Below are 21,746 nucleotides of genomic sequence, written 5' to 3'. Positions count from 1 at the left end.
TAAACCCAATGGCAGAGCTTGTGTTTGAAACCTTTTTCTATGGTTGCTCTAATGCAGGGCAAGATTAAATGACAGCTGTCAGCCTTACTAATAATACAGCTGAACGAAGGGGAGATGGGAGGGCGAGAGTAGAGACCAAAAACAATGGAGGGATGGAGAAGGACTTATGCGCTGGTGCAACAAGGTGAGGGTGAGAAGCAGAAAGGGAGAGAAGAGATAAACGATAAGTTGTGTGTGTACAGGACAAGCAGAGGAGACAAAAACGTGTGTGTGGGTGTGTGTGTGTGCTTACGCTGGTGGCACTCAGAGAGTTCAAAGAGGCAGGAAGTTAATAACTGAAGAGACTGACAAAGACCTTTGACCTGTGACCGATCAACAGGTTGGAACAGATGTGATGCATGACAAAGGAGTGTCTCACACACATACAGACACACACACACACACACACACACACACACACAGCGCCAAAACTTAAACCAAATGAAATCATTTAAATTAGAACGTCATAACATGGAGAGAGTATTATGACACACACACACACACACACACACACATTCACCAACAACCGCTGACAGCAGCAGAGTGGGAGGCACCCTCTTTTAATTACTTCCTCTGCTTTGATAACACACACACAGGCTCCCAGCATTTGACATTTCAATCAAAGATAGAGTATGAATGCCGTCTTTTCTGTCATACCCAGCTGGAGTCCCTCTCTCCCCATCCCGTCTTCCTCCTCCATGCCCGGTTGTTGCTGCCTAACCTCCATCCCCCTCCTCTCTCCATCTGCTTCCCCTCCTTGACTTATTCATCGTCACAAGTGCACATAACCTCGATCTGACAGGGGTTGTACGCACCATAAATCTTACTATACCACATCAACACTAGTTTCCTGTACATTTAAATCAAATGATTTTTAGGTTACAAACCAGAAGAGACTGGGTCCTTGGAGTCAGGGTCCTTAAACTCGACAACATCCAGCTGGAGGTCAGACTTATATCATTGTATTTTATACAGACTAGTTTGATTAAAACTGTAGTTTACTGTCAAATAAAAGCCAAGTCAGAGCTTTTGCATCAGGCATGAGTGGAAATATAAATAAATTCTAATAATGAATATAAAAGGCAACTGGTGAACAGAAATATTTATTCTTGTGTATAAATAAAACCTAAAACAGATCACACCAAAAACAAGGTAAAACCAGCCAAATATAGCACACATATTGCTTTGCATGCTTCTATAAATTGCAGTTGACTAATGTGCCATGCTTTAGTTCATGTTTTGAAAAGTGCATTAATTCTATGCCGTCTCAAGCTAAAGAACAAGAAAACCTTTCGGTGCAGCATTTATCTGAATACCAAACTTAAGCTAAGAGTGCGAGTGTGTTAACCTGCCAACATCAACAAACCCTGAAAACAACAACAACAACATACAAAAGCAGGGAGCTAAAAAATGACCACTGAAATAACAGCCAACTATTTTAAACTACCAACCCTCCTTATATCTCCCCCAGCCTCTATCCATCATCATCGCTGTTGTATTCTGGCTTATTTATGACATCACTGACATTCTTCTAGTTTTCCTCTTTCTATTCACTCAAAGTTGAATCTCTCCTATTAAGGTCAGATTTGTTTCTCTCACTCTCTCCCCCACTCATCTCAGCTCATTTTCCTGCCCAGTACACATAATGAATGGCCGAAAAATGTGCACTGCGTGTCAGCGTTTGTGTGTTTGTTTGAGAGGACACAGTGTCAGAGGTAATGTTTTAACCCCAAATGAGAAGCACAGACGGGAACGCAGCAAGCTGGTGACTAAAATAAGTATCACAGAGGAGAAAGGAGGGAATGAATGAGTGCAACTGTTTGACGGCCAAAAGGCTAAAGATGAAACTGAAAGAAGGCCACTATTAAATGATGTGACTAAAAAATGTGGTTGACTGATTCATTGTGGAAAATACCACTACATGAAGAAAGAAAAGGAGAAAGTAGAAGATTACACTCATCACTTGTAAAAGACTGCAGCATGCTCGCACTGCTAAAGACGATGAGAGTAGGTATTACGCACGAACTCCACGCGTAATACTTGGTGCCTGTACATTTTAGAATGATGTCATCTCAATAAAGTTTTTCACAGAACAGCAAACATTTAAATCTTGACAGACACACAATGTCAGCAGGAGATGTTCCTGTGATGCTGGGGTCAGTAATTGATAAAAACATTTTTTGTAATTAACTGTAATATTTTCAATTTCTCCACTACCAAAAGTGCATCAGAGCCATCACTTGTTGAATTGCCTGTCCTTGTCCTTGTCCTTACAGAACATTGATTTACTGAATTTGATTCCCATGCTAGTACTCGCTTAAGCTGCATATTGTAGCTTTAATGATTACTAGACTAGATAATATTTCACATTGTTGCTTGATTTTGTCATGACAATAGTTGACTGTCAATTGATTTATAGACTTCGTGATAGCTTTATGAGCCTATGTAGCTGTTAGAAGCCTAAATAAGAATAAAGAAGAATTTTGAAAGATGAGAAAGAGATACAGAGGAACATGAGGGAGTCTTTTCATGCTTCAGAAAAGCCTTTGTGGCTGGAGACAGAGACACAAAAAATGTAGAGAGGAGAGGATCAGGAAGAAAAAGGAAAGCTGGACAGAGTGTGTGTGAGGGACAAATTGAGCACGAGACATTATGGGCAACTAAGAGATAAAGACTGACACATACTGTACTTTGAAAGAGTTGGCTGCTTGACTGGATGTTGTACAGCAGGCCACAGCCTCACACACACACGCACACACACACACACACACACACACAGACTTTTGTATGGCAGTCAGTGTGAGGTCACTCACTGACATAATGAATTTTCTAGCCTCCTACTGTCGCGTAGGCCATGCTAATCTATCGTAACTCCAACCATCACAACTAACCGCCTCACCGTAAACTAATCCTAACCCTAACCAAAATCTAATCCTAACCCTAAAACCTAGTCTTAACTGTCACATTGCTCTTTAAACTCCCTTCTCCCATTATTATTAAATTCCAATAAACATCTAGCTCTAAAACATATAAATCAAGCAGAAATTCTGTCACTAGTGATCAGTTTTATTTTTTGTTGCTGCCTACTGATGTTATCAGGCTGTCATATCACTGTATTGAACATTCACAAACAGACAAGCAAAAGGAAAAGTGCTCGATGGTCTTTATTACTTATCAAAAAACCATCATGAAAACACAAAACAAATACAGTCAATAATTAAATATACCAGTATTGTTCCAAACTATTTCCAACTAGTTCAACTTTTGAGCATGTTTGTTGTGAGCTTTATAGAACAAGTGAGTCAGAAACAAGCCCATTTTCCAAATGTTAACCTCACACTAACCTCGACCCTGAAGCTCCGAGCCAACGGACACTTTGAAGGTAACTGACGTTCAAACCAGTGGCAGACTGGAAATCAAATCAATGGCAGGAAACATTCAGTTGGGAGCAGCTGGCACTGTGCTCGCTTTTAAGCCCAGTCAACAATGGCGTTATCTCAACACTGGATGTCAAGCAAGTGTATTTGTGTTTGAGTCTCCTAGTTTGCGTTTGTCCTGTACGGAAATCTGCCAACACACAGCTAATTAAGCAAAAGCGACAAACACTTAGAGCTACTATACAGATCGATGTGCTATATCTTTAATATCTGGCCTATCTTTCTATGATTGATTTATTTTACCTTGGCAGAATGAAGTCCACTGTGAAGGTTATTTAAAGGGCCAGTTCACCCTAAATTTAAAAAAAGAAAACAGAGGAATGTTGCCTTGAAAATAAATGTCGAGCCCCTACTCAAAAACAGTGGAAGTGAATTACATCACATCAATGGAACACACAACCATTAGACTGGTAACCTATCCAGGGTGTACACACCTATTGCCTAATAACAGCTGTGATTGGCTTCAGCCCCACAGCTGTATGGGATTGTGGGGGATTTTGTTTGTATGGCTATCATTGTGAGGACACACATACATTTTTAACCCCTGGAGTGAGATGAGGTATGGACATTTTAGCCAGTCCTCACAATGAGAAGAGTTAAGACTAGCTTTTAGGGTTAAGGGTAGAATGAAGGATTTGGTTAAGGTAAAGTTTAGGGTGAGGCAGTTAGTTGTGATGGTTGGGGTAAGGCAGTACATGTGATAAATAAAAAATTGAAACAGAGTAGATTAACATGGCCCATGCAACAGTAGGGGGCTAGAGAATTCATCCATCCCTCCATTTTCTGAACAGTCATAGGAGTGTTGCAGTCTATACCAGCTGTCATCGGGTGAGGGGTGGGTCCATCTCGGGTGAGCGGGTCGCCAGTCCATTGCAGGGCAGACATACAACCTTTCACACTCATGGGCAATTTAGAGTCACCAATCAACCTAACATGCATTTCTTTGTGGATGGAAGGAGGCAGGAATACACGGAGAGAACCCACGCAGACACGGGGAGAACATGCAAACTCCACACAGAAAGGCACCCTGCTGACCCATGGATTCGAACCAGGTTCCTTCTTGCTGTGAGGCACACTACACTACTGTCGCCCATGGGCTAAGGAATGCATTATGTCAATGAGTGTCCTCACACTGCCTGCCATACAAAAATGTGTGTGTGTGTGTGATTACAGCAGCTGCTGCTCAGTCTGGCACCACTGGATCTCGGTGAGGCAGATTTTAACAAGCATGCCATAAAGGACTATTATGAGGACAGTGTTTACATTTTGCTGTTGACATCTGAGTTTGCTCATAGTCAAAAAAATATATAATTTCCAGGTAGTTTACTATTCAAATCTTAATATACTTATGGCAACAATAACTCTAAACACTAGTTTCAGCACTATTTGTACCCTTTTGTATCATATACATTCTCAAGTGAATTGCAGGCACATCTGTACTGACAGATACAGCTGCAGCTTAGGCTCGTAGCTCTAACCCTGCTTTACATCAACCTGCCTCACCCTCTCTCTCCACCTCCGGACACATTCCCTAACATCGTCCTCAAGACGCCATAATACTCTGCCCATCCGGCTGGTTTACTGTAAAGACAGAACTCACACGTCTGCGCACATACACACACACACACACACACACACACACACACACACACACACACACACACACACACACACACACACACCAGAACATGTGTCTCTACTGTGTGAAGTCAGAGCATGTAGTTGGTGTTTTTGAAGCAGTGTGTGCTCAGTGTGTGCGCTGTGGGCAATAACGCCTTTAATCACAGAGACTAATCTGATTAATCTAAAACTTAGTGTGAATTGATTAATTCAGCAATTTTATTACCAACAGTTAAACTGGATTATTTTACTCAGCAGCATTTTATGCTGTCATGTAGATTATAGTCACTTGTTTTTCTTTTCTTTTCCATTTTGCCTCTGTAGCATTCTTATTAAATGTATTATTATTAATTCACCAATTAAATTACTGACAGATAAATAGGATTATTGTAATCAGATATAGTTCTGCTGTCATGTAGATATGAGTCACCTGTTTTTCTTTTCTTATCCTATTGTAGCAGCCTTACAGAGAGTTTGCCTTTGGGCCAAAGAACACTTGATAGGATTTTGGAGGTGATCCAGATCCAGATGTGGGATTCCAGCCATCAGATTTTTTATCATCTAATAACATTGAAGGCAATGGAAATAGACATGTTTTGGAAGTGCTGTAGATACATTTGGATGGTGAAGTCAAGTAATCACACCTGATCTTTTTCATGGTGAAAGTTCATCAGAGAATTTTTGATCTTCCCACACTTAACATGGCTTTTTACTAAAACCTATCATTCTTGCTGAATACATTTCGTTGTAGATCAAGATCCTTTAATCAGCAATTGTTAAACAGTTGTGTGCGCAGTTAGTGTACAATGAAGCGTCTCTCTCTCTCCCCTTCATCCCTCCACCCTTCCCTCTATCCCTTTTGTTGTGTATCTCCATAGTTACCTGGTGCACAGGAATGTGGTGCCACCAAGGAATGTGTACAATTATTAAACCAGCCAGGGGATAGACACACACTCACACACACACACACACACACACACACACCAGTATTCTTTGCTTGGGGATATATACATTAAGACTGGGGCAGAATATTGGCACTGATCTCTTGATTTGATTTTGTGTGTTGATGCAGTTACATATGAAAAATACAAATAAAATACTAATATCTGATATTAGTATTAGGGATAAATACTAATATTGCATAAAGTGATTATCAGAATTCATCCTGGTAACTTACAAACAACAACTTGTTATTAAATGGACTATTTGTGATTCACGTGTTTAATTAGTTCTCTATGATGGTGCTGTACTTGGTTTATGAATATATAGGGAGCCACACCTACCTAATCATGTAGTACAGTACAAACAGGAGATCCTGGGTCACTCTGTTTGGCCTTGGCTGATTTGCCAACCAGCTTTCTGATCATTTCTTTTTCCATACACCCCCTCATCCCTTCTCCTTTGCTCCTGCTGTCATAAATCGTCATGGGTTTAAACCTCTTCATATACTGTTCCTTGTTTTCAAAGAGAATTAAGAGTCCTGTCCTGCGTGGTTACATGACGAAGTAATGCTTGTGTCTTTCATTGGCTGACTAAGTGCACTTTTACTACTGTGTGTACTGCTTGTGTGTAAGATTCAAAGTGGTCATTTGAAGTCTTTGATGGCTCTGAGGTCGGACTGATGAGCTGACTTAGAGCTGCCTCAGCTCATCTTCACATCCGGATTTTCCTCTTTTCTGCATCAAGGACAAGTTTTCAGTGTGTCTTTCTAATTGTGTGCACTTTAATTTTCTTTACACTGTCTCTGCACTTCTCTACCCCAAGTTTGACCTGGCGCTGGCTGCCCGTTGTCATTGTAACATTCATTTGATTGATTACCATTTCCAGGAGGCTGACCTGGGAGGCTGTCACTAATCCATAAATTCTATAGAGCTGTGTCTGTGTGTGTGTGTGTGTGTGTGTGTGTGTTTCTGCTCCTTTATTTTGGTGAACTGACCCTTTCAGTATCATCTGAAATAAGATGCAGAATGCTTTTTTTTACATAAAAACCTCACCTAAAGCACATGTATACACATACATTCCCACCTGAAGTCGACATTGTGCTCTAATAACAGGCTGCTGAAATGTTTTCTTCCTCCTCTTTCCACACCTTTATCCTCCTACTTCTTCGCCTCAGCTTTCTTTTCTGTTTCTCACCTGTATTATTATCATCTGTTGTGTGATGTCCTCATTTTTTCCATCTCTAGTCACTGGAGTTGACACGATTGATTAATCCAAAAGTAGCTGTCATCATTTTTTCAAACACAAATAACAAAACTATGTCAAATGTGAGAGTTAGGGGTTCAAGCTGCTCGACTGAGAGAATTTCCAGTTCCAATCAAAATGACTTAGTATAGTAGATAACAACCCTACTGTGGGGTTTTAGTGTCTTGTGCAAGGACACTTCAACATACAGCCAAGAAAACCAGGAATCAAACCGAGAACCCTCAAGATTATAGACGACTGCTTCCCCAACTGAGCTAACTGCCGCTGCTGCTGTGATTGAAATGCAAACCTGATAATGAGAACAAACTGACGGGGTCTGACAGCTCTCCAGCCCCCTCCTCCTCCTCCTAAAGTTCCACTACCACACACCTTTAGGAATTTAGGTGCATTCAAATGCAGATCTCAACACAGAATGAAAACACACACCAGTGTGACATCACTCTTTACTGTGAATTGTCTATGACCTCGTCTCAGCTGGTTTGTTTTCTTCCTATGGTTCACTGGGTAGCTGTCATTCTTCTTCCATCACTTCACCCACTCCTTTTTCCCGGTGAGAACATAAAACCATAAATCAACAGGGTTTAAAGATAGCATTAGAGGAAAAGTGAGAAATGTCTGGATTTCAGGTGAACTGAAACTTGAAGGTGATATTAATGTAGCTTACAAACAAGTAATACTGAAATTTAAAAGATGAAAAGAAGTAAATGAAGCTGCAAGTACAGATGAAGTGGATTATAGAAAAGAGGAAAAGAGTAGAAAAGAAGAGAAGCTTCTGTTTCATCTGACGGAAACTGGTGAGAAAAGGGAGCAAGGGTGATGAGGAAGAGGATGACGTGAAGGAGGGGTAGGAAGAGCATGAGATAGATGACAGGAAGGCCGAGGAGATAGAAACAGTCTATACTGGGACGTGTTATCTGCTGCAGATAGGATGAATGGCACGTTCAGATACAGAAAGACGAGGAGAAGAGTTCGAGGTGTGAGAACCGAAACAAGGATCTCCTCAGATTCAAGTGACATAAATAAAGTGACAGTGACTGGACAGAGTATTTTCTATTTCCCATTTGATACTGAACTCATAACAGCTCATAGTCTGCTGTTGTGCTTTAAGTGCGCTGCTAACGCGTAGAACAAATCTGATAGCATTGTTAACAAAGAGTGCACAGGTGAGGAAGGTGCAGAGAGTTGTATACCACTCCACTCCGCTCCGCTCTGTAAAAGGCTTTGAACCTAATTAGATAAAGCTGACTGTAACAGTCGGAGCTTCTGGTGAAGACCAATCACCACCCTTGTTGGTGTGTGGTGGAGGTGGGTATGACAGACAACAACTGGGAGTAGAGGACATAAATCACCCACACACATTGATTATTACTACATCCTAACAACTGCTTTGTATCTGTATGTGTGAGCACAACATGAGAGGGTGGGCGGGGGAGCATGGGGGGTAATATAACAGGCCTTCCCCTCTGCGGGTTGAGACAGGTTAACAGACATTCCTGTCTCTCCCTTCTCTCTTTCATTCAGGCAGAGGTAGGGGGGGTTGAGGTGTATCTGTGGTGGGGTCACTCACTCAGTCTGCATGCATGAGCCTGTGTGTGACACACACACACACACACGCTCACAAACACACAAACCCCTGCCGTAGCCCACCTACCTTCTTTCTAAACAAAACTGCAACCTGGTGTCTCAGCCTGTTGTCATTCTCATCTTTCTTTAACCTGCTACCCACACTGAAGTCAATGTTTTTGCAGTTTTACCCAATGCAAACCATATTTGCAGGTTATCTACTGGTACCTGGTGCAGGCTGAACATTCCAATAAGTAAACTATCTTCATCTTTACAAGTGAAAATTAAATTTTTGGAATGGGATTATTATTATTATTATTATTATTATTATTATTATTATTATTATTATTATTATTATTATTATTATTATTATTATTATTATTATGTTTAAATGTTGTTTCATTGTCTATCCCCTGTCAAGCTGAACATTTTTTTTTATTCTTTTCATAAATATAAATACATGTAAATAAACAATTCATACACATCATTGGAGGTGACACAACTGGTTGATTAATCCAAAAAGTAGCTGTCAAATGTGTCAAATGTCAGATTTAGGGATTCAAACTGCTCGACTGAGAGAATTTCCAGTTCCAATCAAAATGACATATTTTATTCAATTGGTGTTTTAACAGCTGCAGTAGATAACAACCCTACTGTGGGGCTTTAGTGTCTTGTGCAAGGTCACGCTAACACACAGCCAGGAAGAACCAGGAATTGAACCAATAACCCTCGAGACTATAGACGACTGATTTACCAACTGAGTTAACTGCTGCTGCTGCTGCTGTACTGAAATATAATTTAGCTCAGCAAAGTTATGATGGGCTTTTTTAATACACTAAATAGTAAGTCAAATAAAACCATTGGCAGAGGGATCTTCTAAATATTACCAATGTTCATACTTGACTAAAATGTCTTATAATAGCACTAATAAAAAAAACTTTTTAGCTCCCAAAGAAGTCAAGGTAGCTGTTTTTGTCATCTAGCCAATCTATTCAATGCAAACATGATTATGGGAACAAACTGGCAGGCTCTGACAGTACTCATTAAGTTCTTTAAAAAGCCTTGATTCATTCTTTTATTGCTGCCACCAGGTAAACAGTCTTCTAAAAGCTTTTACAAGCTGCACACACAGAGACAGTCACAGCTTTGTGCTTTTCTATCAACTCCAACTCAGAGAGAGGGACGAGAGAGGAAAGGAAGAAAGCAACGGTGAAAAGGGACGATAGATAGAAGAGAGAGGAGGAAACTGAGTGTACACACACACACACACACACACACACACACACACACACACAGTGAATGTCCCTCCACTGATGAATGATGAGGGCACTCGAGCAGGAGAGCCCAGCACAATAAATTCTCATTCAGAAACATAAAAGGGTTGGTGAAGAGCAACGTTCAAGAACACAAAAGGTTCACTCAGAACACAGGCAGCCTGAGTACTGCGCCTGAATGTCGCTCTGTGTATGTCAAAGTCTATACAATATGTGCTATACATGATTATCACCTGATGAATTCAGTCCAGCAGCAGCTAGAACAAACAGAGCCTCCTATCACAAACAGCAGATCTGACTGAAACTATGAGGTCCATTCAGGTTAGCTGGTAAACCAGTTCATGACATCGGGCTTGATTTCCATTTATTATCAGTGGAGCAAGCTGCATGAAGGTTTCATTCCAAATCATCTGTAGTTTATGAGGTTATAATGAAAGTTTTATTAAACATATAAAACATATAACTGACTTCACTGGCAACAACTTCAGAGGCAACTCTGACAGGCCAGAAATCCTTTTCTTCCTAAAACAGACAGGACTGAGTCAAAAATCTCAGAAAATGTTCCGATACTCCTCAAAACAGATGAAGCATAATGTCAGAAGGTATGCAAATAGTAAATCTTCTCGCAAGCACAGAATGGTGCAGCCAACTGCAGGGACAGTGAAAGTCCATGTGAAGAGGAGTGCTTCAGGGTGCATATTTAATATGTCCTACCTGCCCAAGGTCCAGGGTGACGTTCACCTCGTTGTACTCGGTGCTGCGGGACAGAGGCGGGCTCTGCCACCATCGCTCCGTACCGTCAATGGCGTTGGTGATGGGATGAGCACGATCACTGTCGCCTTGGCTGCAGATGTCACAGTACTGGCCCTGAGAAGTCGGAGACAGACACATATCCAAGCTTTAATCTTTAAAACAATAAAGACTCTTCAATGTCAAACTCAAAAGCAGTTCTTCAGGGTGTGAGGACATCATCGGCCTGTTCCCTCAGGGAAAAACCGAGATTAAAACAGCTTTGACGTGAGTTAAACTTGAGCTTGCTACTTTGACAATGAGATATTTCATGAAATCTCAGAGAGAAAACAAAAGCTTCCATGAGAGTCTGTCGAGATGAGCTCCGCTCAGTCAACACACCAGGGAGTTCTGTTGAGTAGCTTCAACAACAGCAGGATCTACAGTAGTCTTTGATTGGAAGGAACATGTGATGTGTCAGTTTATCAAAACCTCTGATTGCTGTACAACACCAAAAGCAGGTGAGAGCTGCATTTTTGAGAGGCGCCATGCAAATGATACTCAGATACTTCAGCTGTGTAAAACTACACTTTGTATTGAACATGAAACCCCTCCTGTGTAGACACCAAAGCTGCTGCTGTTACTCGTGCTACACTGTCTGTGAAGACACCACATTGCAGTGGGATACTGAATTTCATGGTCCAGCAGATAGTGACATTAACACATTTAACCCATCAGCCCTTAAGTTACAGTCAAATCTCCACCGGACCAACCACTCAAAGCCCAGCACAGTGTTTCAGAGTCACGTCTATGAAAGTCATAGTTTCCTTCCACGTGTGCGTGTCCCTGAAGCCATCTGGGTCATGTTTCCTATATTTCAATAGAAAGTGACCTCGCTCAGGTTACAATGAGGCCCAGCTTGTATTTGGTTGCTAGTTTGAATTGTTTTATAAATTCAACACCTCTGAAATAAAGACCGTAGTTAGTTAAACCAAACCTCATAAAGCAGTCTGTCCACGAAAATCTGTGAACATAGCAGGCCTCACTGTCATTGTACCTATTTCAAGAACAGTATAGTGTGTATTTCCCTGCTTACTACAAACCAGCAGTACTGTGGTTCTTCTCCACCTGTGGTTTCAAAAGCCTCTTCATTTTTTAGTTAATCCAGTTTGGTACTCCGAGCGTTTAACCCAATCACTGCTGGCTATGTAAGTGTTAGCCTAAACTAAACAAGTGAGGACCTGAACCAGAGTCCGTGTGAGGAGATGTTATCACTGCTGGTCACGGATGTCAGAGGTCACTGTTCACTACTAGACTCCCACCCGCACCCTCCACCCCCTGTTCCTCTCTGCACTTCCCACAGATCACCTGTCTAACTACTTTTTCAGATGTAGTCCTTCCTTCCACACACCTGTGCACTGTACCGCTTCAGTTACTAATTGTTGTGCAGCAGTAAACTACTGATTTGACCACTTCCATCACTCCTGCTGCTAAACAGCTGCAGGAAGGTCAGTTTCATTTTATCCTTCATTTAACAGATAAGCCCTTAGGTTAAATCACCTCTGCTGTCCTGACAAAGAGGGCAATAGAGGAGATTTCCGCCCTGGGGGCAGGCTAAATGTCCCATCTCTCTCTGAGTGAGGAATCCATGTCCCCGGGGCCGAGCCAGCACCTGCCGCTTTGTGCAATCACCTCCTTCTCTCTGTATATAACATGTGGCCGTCCTCCTACTGTACTTCCACTTCCACCTCTTCCTCTCTTTCTGTTTCTGTGTCTCCTAGTTTTTCTTCCCGTCTACGAAGACGCACAAACAAACTTAGTTAGTCACATACTTATTTGATGTGATAGTGCTGCTAGATGGATGGTTTAGTATAACCAATAACCAATGTGCCAGTCCTTTACCATGGAGCTCTGCATGGTTGAACGTGATGCTTATTCACGCACACACACACACACACACACACACACACACACACACACACACACATACATTCCAATGTCTAGTCCCCCTACTGCTTCTTTAATGAAGAAAAACACCCTCACGCCTTGCAGACAAATCAAAACAGGATTAACCTCCACACTGAAAAGTGAGGTATTCTCTCTCTCTCTCCATGTTGTTCAGGGGGTGCAACAACCCATCAAATGATATATCCCAGTGGAGTGGAAATAGAACTATATAGAAATCCCAACAGTCCCACTTGAGCAGGCACTAGGGGATGGTGGAGAGGAAAAGTTTCACATGTGAACAGGATCACATTTAGTCTGCATCAGCGTTTCATTTGCACAGTGTCCACCCCTACTCTGTCCTCTGTGTCTTATATAATGGCCATCACCTTCAGAGGAAGTATTGTAATATCACAGTAACAGAATGGACAGCCTCGGTCTAGCTGCAGGACACGGTTCAGTCACCACCAGGAATGTTGGGAACAGGTGGGAGAGAGAGAGAGAGAGAGAGAGAGAGAGAGAAAGAGAGAAAAGGCAATAAGCCTGCACATTATCACCCAGAGGGTTAACTTAATGGTTAACCCATCAAATGGCAACCATCCTTTGAGCGATCTACCTGGAGGCCTAATGATCAAACTGACAATGGGTCTGCTGCTGCTTTCTAAAAGCTCATCAAGTCATCAACATGTTTAAAACTCCTCGAGAAAAACCTCCACAACACAGGATGAGGGAAACGAATCAGTGCCCACTCTGTGTGGAGCCCACTGAAAGTGAAATGACGGAGCTCCTTATGGAACCAGTCACAGTTCAACCTGCAGGAGGAAGTAGTGCATGAAATAATGACTGGGCAGAGGAGGTGGTGCACAGTGCTGAGCCCCTGTGTTCATCTGTTCAGCACAGTGTGCACCTTGCTGTAGGTGACTTCATGAAGCCGTGTGATAGAACTAACAATAATATAATTAAACATAAGACACTTACTAATCCACTATTACCCATGTTCCAACCATGTACTGTTGAAGTCAGTGCCAGCATCACACACTGACACATGAGCCTCATGATTGCTTCCTCTGCTCACCTGGATGGTCTGGCTCGGGTCTCCGGACACTGGGCCTCCGACCAGTTTGCAGTACAGGTCCTGGACGGTCCTGCCGGTGTCGTCCAGCCCGCAGGTCGCCGTAGCAGTGATCTTGGTGCCTTCGGCCAGGTTGAAGTATGGCGGGTGCAGGCTGTACCCGTTCACCCCGTTGGTCGGCAGCTCCTGGGCCGACACCAAGCGACAGCAGGTCGCTAACAGCGGCCACACAAGAAGCGAGAGCCGAGCCTGGGAGCGCAGAGCCGGGGAGAGCGGCGCGCCGAGCGCCGCCGGTCCGCTCCACAACATCATATCCACCTGTCCGCTCGATCCGCGCCCGGTGGCAAAGTTTGAGGAAAGAATCAAGGTGAGTTCAGGAGCAGAGCCGCAGACTGCTGTGAGAGAAGAGCATTAGGAGGGAAAGAAAGAGAAACCTGCTGCAAACTACACGAGAAAGCGAGAGGACTCAGAGTTAGGTCGTCCTCCTGGTGCGCGCTGCGTCCCTGCAGGAACCTAGTCCAAGTCAGTGTGTAGTCTGTAGTCTGTAGTCCCCCCTCCTCCTCTGTGAACTGGCCCGTCCCCAGTGGTTGAATGAAAACACAGCATCTCTCTGTGTTGAAGTCGTTTAGTTCCAAAGCATCGAGGCTCATTCATTCATATTCAGATGAATCACTAAAGGACTGAACATTAACTTCTCCTTCTTTCCTCACTCTCTTCCTCCAGTCCTTGTAACTTTGCCCTGTCCTCCTCATTTCCCTCCTTGTCTTCCCCCGTCCCTCCACTGGATGATGTTAAACCACTCTTTTCTTTTTCTTTGCTCACATTATTATACTCACAGCACCAACAAGTGTGAAAACAACAAATGGAGACTCCGCACACAGAGAAGTGGCCCCCACACTGGCCCTTCAATAGACAGGTGCTTAACACAAACCCACACAGACTATTTCCAAGCTTTTAAAGCACAGTACAGTCAGTTACCGTGTGAATCTGTGGTATTGGACAGTTAGGAGGGATGTGTTTGAAAATAAGTTTGAATTATGGATCAAAATGAAAACTGTAGACTGACCAGTGTTAAAAAAGTCATTCTTAGCCTTTAGGAACCGTAGCACAACAAAATAAGGTTAATTCAAGGTCCACTGGCAGTCTTCCAGAACGTCCTCATCTCACAGACGGAGCAGTAAACTCCGTGCAGACATGTGACATTATATTTAAACTATCTTATCAAACATGTGGCCACATGCTGAAGCTACAGAGTAAATGTTTATTTAGGAGAATCTGCTTTTGTCTGCTTGTCTGCGGGAGACACCAGGCAGCCTGTCATTCTGCTTCTGTCCTCCTGTCTCACTCCCTCTATAATCTCGTCTCTCACCCTGGGAGCTGTCAGCCTGTCCCACAGACTTCTGTCTTCTTCCTGTGACGATGTCCATTCAGTGTTCCATCTCGAAACGGCTCCATCCTTCCACTGAGATCGTTATTAAGAAATGTTTGAAGCCACAGATGAGTGGTCGCCGAGAACAACTGTTTAACAAACATCTACGGTTTATCTCGTGGTTGGAGTCGCCACAGCTACTACTGGTCCGCACATAGATTTAGTTTGTACCAGGCTACGGACACACAGAGTGCACTGCCTTGTGCACCTCTGCAGCTGGGCTTGTTGGACAGCTTTTGGGGTTTCAGTGTCTTGTCCAAGGAAACTTAGACACATTAAAGTGTGCAATGTATAAGTCATTGTACAACACAGTTTATGCAGAACATCATCACTTTCAGCTTGATGACAAAAACCCAGACTCTAGTATTTTTATTTGAGCAACTGTGTGTGTGTGTTTGTGCATGTTTGTGTGTGTTTGTGGATATTCTCATGGTCTGTGGAACACCACCATCTAATTAAGTTACAGAAACAAAGAAGAAGAAGATCAAAGACATTCACTGACTCACACACACACACACATACACATACACACACACTCACAGAAATAACAGCTGCTCAGGTGAGTCAAAGGTATATTTTTGGGGCGTTTGGTTTCAAAGGGATGTTTATATCAAAAACAAATCACCTCACCGATGCAGAAAGAAAAAAGAAGATGTAAAGTTAAGATTCGTTACTGACACAGGTGAGATGTAGATGAGACATTATTAATTCACAGTGGTCATATTTGTGGGTTATCTACTCTAGACTCCAGTCCAGAAAGCTCACACATCTACTTCCTCTATCGTCTGTCGAACACATGTTGAACTCTGACCTGAGGGCTGACGTCTGCTAGTCCCACACACACACACACACACACACACAGACACTAGCAGGGATCACTGACCTCCTGTAGTTGAAGGAGGTCTCGAGACAGTGTGCTAATGCAGCACAGCTTCATTATCTGACACACATGAACATTCCACAGGCTGTTTGCAGGCTCACAGGTCACACTAAACACACTTCTCGTGGTGTCCTCCCTCACTAGATCCCATGTTGCATTGTCACTCTGTTTTGGAGAACTGCTATATATTATATTATATATAATATATTCCCTTCAGTTCACATTCAGTGACTTAGAAATATGAATATCCACTCCCTGCTGGTGCTTGTCAATAACTTTTTTGCCTTCACGGTGTAGTTCGTGACCAGGACAATGATTGACCAGTAAGTGGATTCACTGTGCTCAGGTGACTTGCTGCACCAGTGGCGATCGAGGTGAATTATTGTGAGGGGGTTGAACCTTTGTGGAATCACTTATTTCCAGTTTCTCACTTTGACATGAAATTGGAGTATCTTGTCTTTTTTTCCTCAACTAAAAATCATCAATATTTGAAGTGATTCTTCCCATAGATGCACTTTGTTGTGTTTGTCCAAAACCCGAAGCTCACAAGGTGGACTGACTCTGTGTGTCATTTACACAATCAGTGTCCTGCTTCTCACATACCTCTCTGCTGACAGACAATTGCTCATTTGCAAAACCTGTAACAGTAAAAAGTATTTTAAGTAGTTAAATGAAAACCAGTGAGGTTGAATGATGTGTGTCTGGCTAAACCACAGAACAAGAGGTCAAACAGGAAGCTGAGTGCAGTGTACTTTGAACTTTGTGCCACTGATTTACAACAAGAAACAAGACTTATAGGATGTTGTCTTAAATCCAGGACTAACATTCAATATACATGAGTAGAACAATCTTAATATTAAACCAAGCTCTAATAGTTCAGTTCAGTGATCAAATTGCATGTTTCCAAAATAATGAATAAAATAAAATAATGCTGCTTTATCTCCAGAACAGACTAGACAGAAGTACAGACAGAAGTAAGAGGTAAAACAGAAACATGAAATGGTCTTCTACTGTGTGTGGACAGCACTGATATGTCCAATCATGTTCAAACAGAGAAAAGGAAAAGGGATGAAACACCCACCAGAGAAAAAGGCCGAGAAGAGAGAGGAAGAAAGAGGGTTGGTCTGTTTGAACTCACTAATCCTCTCTTTCTCCCTCAACTCTATAACTAATCTACTTCCTGGTTACTATGGACAACAAAGTACAAGTAAAGGATAGGCCACTTGTTGTCATGGTAACTGCTAACTGCTCCATCAATTGAACCCACTTACCCCATGCTGGTTGACACACAGATGAAGAGGTTAGAATTTGTCTGAAAAGAATGAGATGAATGAATGAATGAATGAATGAATGAATGAATGAGTGAATGAATGAATGAATGAGTGAATGAATGAACAAATGAATGAATGAATGGGGGATGAGAAAAAGAAGAAGCACACACACGATTCCTAGAGTTCCCTCTCTTGCAGCCATAATTCCGATGATAACAGTGTGGACTAAACACTGTTGTCTGTTCCCAGCATTCCTCAGATGCTCCAAGTCCCGTTATGGATCAGATAGGATTTTCAGATGGACACACCCACACACACACACACACACACACACACACACACACACACACACACACACAAAGACACACATAGTACTGAGGGCGGATATGTTTGAAGTGCTGTGGGCCGGGGAGGGGATGTTTTGGGTTCATAGCAGGCTAAGCTGTGTGTGTGTGTCTGTGTGTGTGTATATATGAGGCAGGTACTTACATGTCCTTCTCTTTGTCTCCTGCAACACTGCCAACCACACACACTCCTGGTGGGCCCTCTCTTCTCTCTCCCTCTTTTGTTCATCATATGGGTTCTATCCATCCAACAAGATATGTGGTAACCTGCTGACCTCTGCTCTAGTGAGTTTTAATAAGATGTTTTCAGTTTTTCATTACATTCACCTACTTTTTAAAAACAAAAAAGCCTTTGACATCTATAGATATATGCTATTAGAAATATGTAGTTAGATATTGAGACGGATGTCTGTTCAACGTGTGTTAAATCTAAGTCCACAGTGAGTGTTACAATGGAGAAACAGCCTGGCTGTAGCATAAAGGCACTAAATCAACTTCCTATCACCTCTAAAGCTCAAAAAGTCCCATATTATATCTATACTTTGTTTGTTTTGTCTGTCCAAAATAAATTTCTTAGAGTTGTTATGTGCTGCACAACCATTGGTGTTGTCCTGTCCTGTTATATTCAAAATCTATTCTTTTACTGCTCACAACTCAGATATTACATCAATGGTTTATTCCAGGTATGGATTAATAGCAGTATAATTGATGATAGTATTGTTTTTGTGCAGGTTTGTTGGCACATAGTCATCTTAGACATAAATGAATGATTCATTTTCCTTCAAAACTACCGTGTCCTTCCTCTCAGTCCACTTCCATCTCTCTGTCCAGTGTGCTCCCTTTCTTTCTGCCATCTCCTTCTCTCTTTTTCCTTTCCTTGTCTCTCACCACTGGCTCTTTCACCATCTGTCCTTTCATGGATCTCGCCTGCTTTGAAGTCTGCCGGCGTCTGAAAGAGGACACAGGTACAAGCCAAGTTGCTTCTGAGAATGGACAAAAGGATGAGCAAAAAGATGGAAAGATACAGGGAAGAAGAAAGAGAGAGGAGTGACAAAAGAAGAAGGCAGCGAGGCGGATTGGAAAACGTGAGTGATAGACATCAGGCTGCAGGTTCAGAGGGCATGAGGACATAAAAAATAAAAACTGTAACATAATATATAACCAAGAAAGACTTGGTTCTCCTAATGCAGTCTGAATTTTCTTTCAGCTGAAACCAGTGGTCTTTAATATGACGTTTAGGTCTGTAAACACAAACCTGCCTCACTGGCAAACAGAGAAGCTGCTGAAGAAAGATATAGCACTTTTCTTTGCTTATTTGCTATTATTCGATCCATCCAGTCTTTACATAAGGATATGCTGTTAAGCTGATGTTAGCTGTAATGCCACGCAGGCTCTCTGTCCCTCAAACACAGTGTTCTTTGTCTGCAAAATTGTGTGTGTGAAAGGTATGCAGGGGGCCAGGTGAGGGGGTTCGGGGGGAGTGTGAGGGACTGCGATCATTGTTTGGCAAGTTGGGACTCGCTGGCTGCTTCCTGCCACACACCACACACTTATAGCATGTCATTCATGCTGTGTGTGTCTTTCAGTTACACAAGCAAACCAACAACGAATGGAAACCAAAAGTAAGCTTGAAATGTAGTTTTTTTCATGTTAGAGTTATGAAATGTAAAGTCTTGATGTGCTTGTCTGATACAGCTCCAGCTAATCTTTACTGTAGGTTCAAAGGTGAAAGTGATGGGAAGACACTTGGACCAACAGAGGGCGTTGCACATGCCAAGACAGACAAACAAGTTAACACTAACCCTACAGGAACTGCAACTAACATACAAGATGTTAGATGTCAGATACACCTATACACATATAGAGATATTTACACTTTGTTTTTATCACAATAGCTATCCTTCCATCCAACATTTTAGTTTTATGACCGTCGAGGCCTCATGGGGCCATGTGTAGCTGCACCTGAAGCCAGTATTTGCAGGCCTGCACAGTCCGATCAGGCCTTTTGAGAAAAAGAGAGAGACTGAGAGAGAAGAGGTGATGTGTGCTGCTACTCACCTGATGGGAACAAAGGAAGAATGTGTGGGAACGCAGCACTAAAGGAACACCTGATGACAGCTATCACCGAGGCAGTGCGAGGTTAAAGACACCCTGAAACCACTATCACACACCTCCACAGTGTTTAGGGTCAGGGTCTAAATGACCACTGTAAGCTCTTCATCAGATAACCCTACCCTGTTATTCTAAGAATAACTTCTATTTCATCTGTGCACTCCTTCTTTGAAAGCCAGATGTTGCCCTCAGTAGAGTTTATTAACTCCATTTGCAGCAACAGTCAGTATTATTCTTAAGCTTCCAGACTTAGGTGGCTGCCAGATGCTGATCAGAGGAATGGTTTGGTTTTAACCGTACACCTGCCTGACACCAGCTTCCCCTCTCCTGATGCATCACTCATTCACTTTGAATACGTCAGTGCAGTGTACAGCAATGGTAGTATTTTAATAGTTTGTAAGAATAAATTGGCCTTAGTACTTAGTTTATGAAGTAAACAGCAAATGAACTATACTTTTGGAATTTATCAAGTATACTTTGTGATCTGGGAAGTGCATGTATATATAAAAATGATATACACATACTGTACATGTATATGATTAGGTCACTAGTACTTTATATCTATCCCACTTTCTGCATTAAAGTATACTTTTTAAATATTGTGTTACATTTCTGGACAGTGTAAAACATAGATGTTCAGTAATCAGTACACTTTATTATGTATCTCACCAGTACAAGTACTACATAGTGCTACCTGAGAGTACTAAGAAAGACTTCCCATTGATCTATCTATTCTTTACTAATGCTAATACATTTCTAACACCACAATTACCCAGCAGTTGGTCTTAAACAAGGCCAAACACCCTGTCCCACAGCACATTTGTCGTAATTAATTTGCAACAATTGTTCATTTACAAAGGTACATTGCTGAAAGACATTATAGTCATATCAGTATAAGCTTTAACCTTAACCTTTTCACATGCTTGTTAGTATAAACCAAGTATATAATTGTGTTTGGTGTATTGCTGATACACATTAAGTACATAAAAAGTTAGTTTAAATCACTTATAAGCAGCTTTAGATAAAAGCGCCTGATAAATGACTAAATCTAAACATAAACTAAGTATAGTTCATTCACGTACTTCATAAGGGAGGTATGGTGTATTACTTGCAGGTCTGCACTTTTCTGAGTGTCAATGTTGTATTTTAGTGTGGCATTATGGTAGTGTGTACCTAGAACAGTAGGAAAGCTAGAACCTATCCTAAATAAACAGATGCTAATTATTTGAGGTAAAACAACCAAAGTCATTGTTAATTTCAATTAACTCTTCCTCTTTACTTCAAGTGAGGCTTCTTCTGTTCTGACTCGTAACAGTTTAAATGGCAGATTTACCAGCAAATAAAGCAGTGGAGGTTAGAGCACGGATTCCATATAAATACAGTATGTAAACAGAGATACACACGTCTGTACACCTATACATACTCTTGCACTTGCTACTGCCAAGAGATAAGACTAGCGTTACATTTTCATCTGTTACAGGTTAACGTAAACTCTGGTCTAGGTTCAGAGATATATCTTTTCGGTCCTAAATTCTTTACAGGCAACCACTAACCCTGAAGGAGTTGTACAGCTTGATGGCCACAGGCAGAAAGGATCTTGATTGTGCCTTTGCTAAAGAGGAGCTGGACATGTCCCTGTCGTCATTAAGGTAGTCATGTATTTGATTTGGTAATTGTTACTGTTTATTTAAAGACACGTAAGCTTCCACTGAGCCGTTTTCACTCTCCTTCCTGTTATTAAGACCGTTCACTGAATGATGAACTTAAAGTTCGTCTGACACCTGAATCTTACTCTTAATCATTAAGAAATTACAAAAATGACAACAG

At 41.9% G+C, this 21,746-nt stretch overlaps 1 protein-coding gene across 1 annotated transcript in view; it reads right to left on the bottom strand.

Annotated features, from left to right (window-relative positions):
- lama5 (laminin, alpha 5) overlaps positions 1 to 14,404 on the bottom strand; it is a 76,778-nt gene extending 62,374 nt beyond the window's left edge. The window contains exons 1-2 of the mRNA XM_026367465.1: positions 13,887 to 14,404; positions 10,853 to 11,005 (exon numbers count right to left, since the gene is read on the bottom strand). Of these exons, the coding sequence (XP_026223250.1) occupies positions 10,853 to 11,005; positions 13,887 to 14,195 (462 nt within the window). The 5' untranslated portion in view covers positions 14,196 to 14,404. The remainder of the gene's footprint in view (positions 1 to 10,852; positions 11,006 to 13,886) is intronic.
- Positions 14,405 to 21,746: the final 7,342 nt, after the last annotated feature.

The sequence above is a fragment of the Anabas testudineus genome, chromosome 7, assembly GCF_900324465.2.
Source record: "Anabas testudineus chromosome 7, fAnaTes1.2, whole genome shotgun sequence".
NCBI lineage: Eukaryota > Metazoa > Chordata > Actinopteri > Anabantiformes > Anabantidae > Anabas > Anabas testudineus.
Note: the sequence above shows the minus strand (reverse complement) of the source record. Positions and strands in the feature narration are given on the sequence as shown.